General features: G+C 44.9%; 1 protein-coding gene across 1 annotated transcript; it reads right to left on the bottom strand.

Moving 5' to 3' along the window:
• Nucleotides 1–1,471: 1,471 nt before the first annotated feature.
• LOC107036097 lies at nt 1,472–6,759 on the bottom strand. The gene is made up of 3 exons (XM_015253834.1): nt 5,658–6,759; nt 1,857–5,448; nt 1,472–1,778 (listed from the first exon to the last, which is right to left on the bottom strand). The coding sequence occupies exons 1-3, from the start codon at nt 6,757–6,759 to the stop codon at nt 1,472–1,474; spliced, it is 5,001 nt and encodes a 1,666-aa protein (XP_015109320.1).
• Between the last annotated feature and the right edge of the window lie 1,738 nt (nt 6,760–8,497).

Raw genomic sequence — 8,497 nt, 5'->3', positions numbered from 1 at the left:
TTTGTGCCAACGTGTTGAGCATTTTATACTTAATGCGTGATACAAATTTCATCCCTTAGCACCTGTTAGGGAGGGAGGAGTGAATTTTTAACAGAGCGAAGAGATTGAAAAAAATTTTTTTTTTCAAATGAATTCTCCAAAGAGCAGAGATTGATAAAATTTTTTTTTTCAATTCAAAAATTCATTCCTCGGACCCTAACTGCGACTAAGGGATGAAATTTGTGCCAACGTGTTGAGCATTTAATACTCAATATGTGACAATAACTTTATCCCTTAAGGACAGTTAGGGAGGGACGAGTGAATTTTTTAAAGTGCGAAGAGATGGAAAAAAAAATTCAATTCAAAAATTCATTCCTCGGACCCTAACTGCGACTAAGGGATGAAATTTGTGCCAACGTGTTGAGCATTTAATACTCAATATGTGACAATAACTTTATCCCTTAAGGACAGTTAGGGAGGGACGAGTGAATTTTTTAAAGTGCGAAGAGATGGAAAAAAAAAATTTTCAATTCACAAATTCATTCCTCCCACCCTAATTGCGACTAAGGGATGAAATTTATGCCAACGTGTTGAGCATTTAATATAGAATAAGTGACACGAATATCATCCCTTAGCGCCTGTTAGGGAGGGAGGAGTAAATTTTCGAAAGAGCGAAGAGATTGAAAAAAAAATTTGTTTTCAAATGAATTCTTGTATCGTCGAATGATACTTCCAAAACGCCGCGGTCTGCCTTGTTTGGATATTGGATTCGGATTGAAAATGAAATTGGAACACGGGAGATTGTCTTTAAAATAATAATAAATATATTCTGATGATAATGCCGGATTGTACAGTTTTACACGAAGTTTGATATTTTGAATGGACTGTATTTTAGTTGAAGTCGGAACTGTAACTAACTGGAAAATTGGGAAGTCGCAGCTTTTATGTGCGTGGAAGTCAAGAAATTCTCGGTGATTGGTTGTTGTGCGGTGGAAGAGATGACTCTTCGGAACGGTGCTAGGATTGGCTAGAAATTGGAAGGGAAGGGAGCGGTTAAGCGGGAAGCTCTGGGATTGGTTTGGCGCAGGGTGGAGGAGAAGGGGTCGCTGGGACTCAAGTGAGTCGGAGTGTGTCAAGACCCACTGGGGTGTTGGCGACGGATTGTCGGGATAGGGATTAGGTGCATCAAGGCTTCCTGGGGTGTTGGCGACAGACTGTCGGGACTAGGGATTAGCAATACCCAAATATTATGAGTGGTTTATGAGGCCAGGTGCAAGCCTTGAATCATGGAATGAGTATTGATGGGTACTAATGATGGGGAACTACGTGAGAAAACAGAGGCTCAGGAACAATTACCGGGGAAATACGCGAGGAAATGAATGTTCAGAAACAATAGTCTAGGAAATTCAAGGAAAGTTGTGAATTTGGCAGCTGCTCTCAAAATATTGAAAATAAAAGAAATGTATGAATAAACGATTCATGGAATTGATCCTCACGACTCAACATTCTCCCCCGTTGAGAGGCTTGTCCGATCAAGCGTAGCTGCCATGCTCTCGGGTTGGTCATGTGTTGGTTGACGGCTGGTGGCGTAGGGCTCCACAGGTAGGACGGCCAACTTCTTGACATTGCGCGTATAGACACCTGAGGCTGTCTTCACTTTGACAGTCCTGATGAATCCATCCCCACCTGGATGGACACTGATGACTCTCCCCAATTTCCACTTGAGGGAATGTAGATTGTCGTCTCCGATGACAACAATGGAATTCTCCTTGATATCGTGTTCACCTCTCTTCCACTTCCTTCTGATGTTCAATTCGTTGATGTATTCCTTGTGCCATCGACTCCAGAAATCTTGCTTCAATTTCTGGACGTGTTACCAAGAGGACAAGCGGTTGCTTGGAGTCTCGATGAAATTAGGCTCAGGAATGTTGGTGAATGTGTCACCGATGAGGAAATGAGCCGGGGTGAGAGCAGAGAGATCGTTGGGATCTGATGACATAGGAGTCAGGGGACGAGAGTTTAGGATGGCTTCGATCTCGGCTGCCAGCGTAATGAGATCTTCGAAACTCAATAGGGTGGTTCCAGCGACTCTGAGTAGATGATGTTTGAAGGATTTCACCGCCGCTTCCCAGATACTTCCCACATGAGGTGCTTGGGGTGGGATGAAATGCCAGGTAATCCCTCTCTCTGCAACATAGCTGTTGACCTCCTGCTGCAGCTTCTCGGAGTTTAGGAGCAGGTATAACTCCTTCAACTCATTGCAAGCACCCTTGAAATTTGTTCCGTTGTCTGAAGAAATCACAGAGCACCTGCCTCTCCGGCTGATGAAACGGCGCAGAGCGGCAAGGAAGGCTTCTGACGTCATGTCACTCACGACCTCGATGTGTACAGCCCTGGATGAGAGACACACGAATATGGCGACATAGGCCTTGATTCGGCCACGATTGCGGAGCTTCTTCTCCTTCACGAAAAATGGATCACAGTAGTCCACACCGGTATTGTAGAATGGTCGTGTTGCTGTCACCCTTTCTCTCGGTAGTACGCCCATCTGATATTCAACATCAGGAGGTTTAGCACGGATGCATCGGTGACAACTTTTGATGACTTGGCGAACTCGGTTTTTTCCATCCAACAACCAAAAGCGTTCGCGGATGCTGTAAAGGGTGCTCTGGATTCCAGCGTGTAGGCAGTTGCGATGTTCCCATTCGATAATCAATCGCGTAGCAGCAGAATTTTTGGGTAGCACGAGAGGGTGTTTCTGATTGAATGGTAAATCAGAACGTTGAATTCTGCCTCCCACTCTGATTAGACCATCAGAGTCGATGAAAGGATTCAGCTGGAGCAGTGGACTAGTTGACTTGACTGATTTGATGTCCTTGAGATCAGCCAACTCCTTCTTGAAATGATCACCTTGAATCAGCCTCATGGTAGGAATGAAGGCACGTTGGATCTCTGCGGCTGAGATGAACTTTTCCTTGGGACGATCTTCCTTATGGACTCTCCAGCGTAAAATCCGAGCGATGATTTTCTGGATCTTGATGATGGATGAATGTCTCGTGAAGAGTTCAATGAGACGACACTTAGAAATCTTGTACCCCACGGTGGTGAGACAAGTCTGTTTGCGAGTCTCTGGCACTTGATTAGGGAACGATAGTGGTAGAGAAGGCCACTCCTTCTCTCCCCCGGTGAGCCATGGTGGTCCACTCATCCAGAGATGATTCTTCAGGAACTCGGAAGGTGATTGTCCCCTGGAGATGGCGTCGGCAGGGTTCTCGTGCGTTCGGACGTGTCTCCAGTCTCTAGCGTTGGTCCTTTCTTGAATCTGTGTCACTCTGTTTTTCACGAAAGTTTTCAGTGATTCAGATCTAGTGTTGACCCAATGCAGCACAGTGGACGAATCTGTCCAGAACACAACACGATCAATATTCACATTTATTTGACACACGGTCGAATACATTTGCGCGAGTAACAGCGCGGCACACAGTTCAAGTCGCGGTATCGTTTGAATGTTTTTCAACGGAGTCACGCGCAATTTTGCACACAGCAGTTGAGAGTCCACACGGTTGTCACTGGAAGTAGTCCTGACGTAAATGCACGCACCGTAAGCCTTCTGGCTCGCATCACAGAATCCGTGTAATTGGACGTCCTTGACACTATCTTGCAGAACCTTACGTTTGAACGCAAGGTCGTTGAGAAGAGGAAGTTCATGGGCAAACTCTTGCCATCTCGTTTGAACGTCCTTCGGCACAGATTCATCCCAATTGAGGTTGAGACGCCACAGATCCTGCTTGATGAGCTTTGCCTGGACCACCACTGGATTGAGTAATCCAAGAGGATCAAATATCCTCGCGACGTCTGATGAAATTGTTCTCATCGTTGTCTTGTCCTTTGTAGCGATGGGACACACTGAATAAATGACTTCATCACGGTTGAAATTCCATCGTACACCCAATGTTTTCAACGTTGAGTTGTCTCCATTGAGCAATTGAAGGTTGACAGTGGAGTCCGGGAGTCCTTGAAGAAGCTCTGGATGATTTGAAGCACACTGACGAAGATTGAAACCACCACACTTTAGGAGAGAGATCAAATCATCACGAAGCTGCACTGCTTCTCCAAGAGTGTCTGCACCGGTGGGCACATCGTCCACGTAGAGGTCTCGTTTTAAGACCGTTGAGGCAATTGGATACCTCTCTCGTTCATCGTCGGCCAGTTGTTGGAGGCATCTGACAGCCAGGTAAGGCGCAGAAGCTACTCCGAAGGTGACTGTCTGGAGTTCATAGGCCGCTACCTGATCATTGTCGTCTCTCCATAGGATTCTCTGGTACTTGCGATCATCAGGGCGTACCAGTACTTGACGGTACATTTTCTCGATGTCTCCCGTTAAAACGTAGTTGTGAAACCTGAATCGCAAGATGAGGGAGAATATGTCATCGTGAATAGTCGGCCCGACCATGAGCGCATTGTTGAGAGACACCTTGGTGCTGGAGGCAGCGGAAGCGTCAAACACCACACGAACCTTAGTAGTAAGGCTGGTTTCTTTGATCACTGAATGATGTGGGAGATACAAGCCCTCTTCTATCTCGTCTTCCACCTTCTTCATGTGCCCCAGTTGCAGGTACTCTTCTAATACTGCGGAGTATTGCCGTTTGAAATCTGGATTCTGCTTGAAACGTCTCTCCAGCCCGTAGAGTCTTTGTTCAGCTTGCCTGCGAGAGGAGCCGAGTTGGTGCATCTTGTTGTTGAATGGGAGAGCGACCACATATCGCCCTTCCTCATTCCTCGTCACATGATTGAGGAAGTGTTCCTCACACAGATTCTCCTGTTCCGACGGCTCGTGAGATTGAAGCCCATCTTCAATTTCCCAGAACCGTTTCACTTCGTCCAGGAGACACAGATGATTGCACCTTGCAACGTGGGCATTGCTGCCCGGCATGTTGCCACCGATGATCCAACCGAACACAGTTTTTTGGAGAATGAGGTCTGAGTCTTGCGTTGAGGACAACTTGATTTGACCTCCACTGAGAGCTGCCAACGAGGTACCTGATCCGATGATGAGATCCAATGCTGCTGGCTTGTGGAATTCTGGATCAGCCAATTTGATGTTCCCAGGTATGCCTAGAAGATGACGAGGCACTTGCTGATCAGGAGTACGCTTGGAAATTATTGGCACGATGCGAAAATGGAGCTCTCTCTTGAAGTCATTGGAACACGATTGAATTTTAGCGGAAGTGGAGTGATGAGACATTGTTGTGTTGTCGTTGATGCTCCCGACTGGAACTGCCATCTTTATTTTCTTCAGGCTCAGCTTTGCTGCGAGATCACTGATAATGAAGTTTGTAGATGATCCCGTGTCGAGTAAAGCACGGCAGAGCTCTGGCTTCTGCTGATTGCCAAATACCTTGACGATCGCAGTGGTGATTAAATCATCTGATATCTCCAGTTTGAATGCTATTGCCGCTGGCTCTGCTGCTACACTCTCACCCGAGTGTAGTCATGCTGATGAGTTTGAAGATGGTGGAGATGTTGAATCAATTGGAGACATTGGAGTGGTGTTTGACTCTGGCTTGGATTCTCGATGGAGGAGTATGTGATGGCGTTTTTTGCACTTCTTACACTTGTAGTCACTGGTGCACTCAGTCAGTTGTAGCATAAACTCAGGTTGCTTGTAGTTTTCTCACGTTTGGGGACTGGCATCTTCAAGAAGTCTCCACAATCCATCACTCTGTGCTCCCCTGAGCACACTGCACACCCCTTTTGATACATTGTTGCGAATGATTGGGTCTTGGAATTTGCCTGACCTTTTGAATTCCTTGGTCGTTCTTTGGTTATCACTGACGAAGTTGTTGGTTGGATTGCACTGGAGCAGGTACCACGTACTTCGAGAAATTCGAGTAATGAAGTGTATGAACACATTCCCTTGTTTTTCAACTCGGTTTCCCACTGGTGAAAAGTCTGAGCACTGATTTTACAGGATATTAAATGGATGATCCAGGAATCCCACTTGTCGATTGGTTGCTCCAGGTTCTTCAAAGCACTCAAATGTTGACGCACGGTGTCAACTAGATCCTCAAGAGCGTCTGGGGTATCTCGTTGTAGTTTGGAGATTGACTTCAGGAGTCCGATATGCCTCAAGATGTTCTTTCTTGGATTATCGTACTTGTTCTTCAGCAAATTCCATGTATCTTCGTAATTTTGTTGTGATCCTCCCATTGATGCCACAGCTCGTTTTGCCTTCCCGGGGACATTGGCAAGTAAGTATTGTAGCTTGTAAACTTCAGCAACAGAATCGTTGTTGTGGACCGATGTTTCAAATTTATCCTTGAATTCGGCCCAGTCTTCGATGCTACCATCGAATGTAGGTAAATTCAGCTTTGGGAGTCTCAGCTGTTGTTGAAGAGGAGCGTTGATTGGCGTGTGTGCACTCATGAAGCTGTTGTGTGGAGTTAGAAGCTGGGCAGTACTGTTCGTTGCTGCTCGTTCTATCTCTGCGGTCTTCCGCATGAGTTTCTGGGCTAATGCTAAGCCTTTCTCCAGATCTGCTTCGATTTGTTTGAGCTCCGATTTGTTAGTTGGAGCCTGTTCCTCTGTGTCTTTATCCATGATTTTGTCATGGATATTCGACAAGGATTCTATTTGCTGTTTAATGCTGTCTCGTTTCACCTCGACCTCATCAAAATCTGGATTTTCACGCACTGATTGTAGCCACTGGATAGAGGCTGTGGCACGGTCTTTTATTTCTTCTCGTTTGCGAAGAAGTGTTACGAGTGCAACTGGTGCCATTTCGGTTGGCTCGCTAATATTCACTATTTGACTACTCGATTGAGGATTTTGGGGATCGATACGCATTAATGTTTTTGAATGTTCTTTCTCCCCCGGTCACTACCGATGTGGAGAATCACGACACGTCACTTACGCAATGTGAAGACAGAAAGCACAAACACGGACACACGGACACGGTTTCACGTTGGAATGAATACACGAGAAATACTTTACAAATCCGGCTCGAAGGACCAAAAAATGTATCGTCGAATGATACTTCCAAAACGCCGCGGTCTGCCTTGTTTGGATATTGGATTCGGATTGAAAATGAAATTGGAACACGGGAGATTGTCTTTAAAATAATAATAAATATATTCTGATGATAATGCCGGATTGTACAGTTTTACACGAAGTTTGATATTTTGAATGGACTGTATTGTTGTTGAAGTCGGAACTGTAACTAACTGGAAAATTTGGAAGTCGCAGCTTTTATGTGCGTGGAAGTCAGGAAATTCACGGTGATTGGTTGTTGTGCGGTGGAAGGGATGACTCTTCGGAACGGTGCTAGGATTGGCTAGAAATTGGAAGGGAAGGGAGCGGTTAAGCGGGCAGCGCTGGGATTGGTTTGGCGCAGGGTGGAGGAGAAGGGGTCGCTGGGACTCAAGTGAGTCGGAGTGTGTCAAGACCCACTGGGGTGTTGGCGACGGATTGTCGGGATAGGGATTAGGTGCATCAAGGCTTCCTGGGGTGTTGGCGACAGACTGTCGGGACTAGGGATTAGCAATACCCAAATATTATGAGTGGTTTATGAGGCCAGGTGCAAGCCTTGAATCATGGAATGAGTATTGATGGGTACTAATGATGGGGAACTACGTGAGAAAATAGAGGCTCAGGAACAATTACCGGGGAAATACGCGAGGAAATGAATGTTCAGAAACAATAGTCTAGGAAATTCAAGGAAAGTTGTGAATTTGGCAGCTGCTCTCAAAATATTGAAAATAAAAGAAATGTATGAATAAACGATTCATGGAATTGATCCTCACGACTCAACAATTCTCCAAAGTGAGGAGATTGAAAAAAAATTTTTTTTTCCATTCAAAAATTCATTCCTCCGATCCTAACTGCGACTAAGGGATGAAATTTGTGTCACGTATTGAGTATTAAATGTTCAACACGTTGGCATAAATTTCATCCCTTAGCGCCTAACAGGGAGAGAGGAGTGAATTTTTGAAAGAGCGAAGAGATTGAAAAAAAATTTTTTTTTTCCATTCAAAAATTCATTCCTCCGATCCTAACTGCGACTAAGGGATGAAATTTGTGTCACGTATTGAGTATTAAATGTTCAACACGTTGGCATAAATTTCATCCCTTAGCACCTGTTAGGGAGGGAGGAGTCAATTTTTGAAAGAAGGAAGAGGTTGAAAACAAAAATTTTTTTCAAATGAATTCGCCAAAGTGCGGAGATGAAAAAAAAAATTTTTTTTTCAATTCAAAAATTCATTCCTCCGATCCTAACTGCGCCTAAAGGATGAAATTTGTGCCAACATGTTGAGCATTTAATACTCAATACGTGACACAAATTTTATCCCTTAGGGCCAGTTAGGGAGGGAGGAGGGAATTTTTGAAAGAGCGAAGAGATTGAAAAAAAATTTTTTTTTTCAATTCAAAAATTCATTCCTCCGATCCTAACTGCGCCTAAAGGATGAAATTTGTGCCAACATGTTGAGCATTTAATACTCAATACGTGACACAAATTTTA

This window comes from Diachasma alloeum, unplaced genomic scaffold (genome assembly GCF_001412515.2).
Source record: "Diachasma alloeum isolate Michigan unplaced genomic scaffold, Dall2.0 Dall_scaffold_00204, whole genome shotgun sequence".
NCBI lineage: Eukaryota > Metazoa > Arthropoda > Insecta > Hymenoptera > Braconidae > Diachasma > Diachasma alloeum.
Note: the sequence above shows the minus strand (reverse complement) of the source record. Positions and strands in the feature narration are given on the sequence as shown.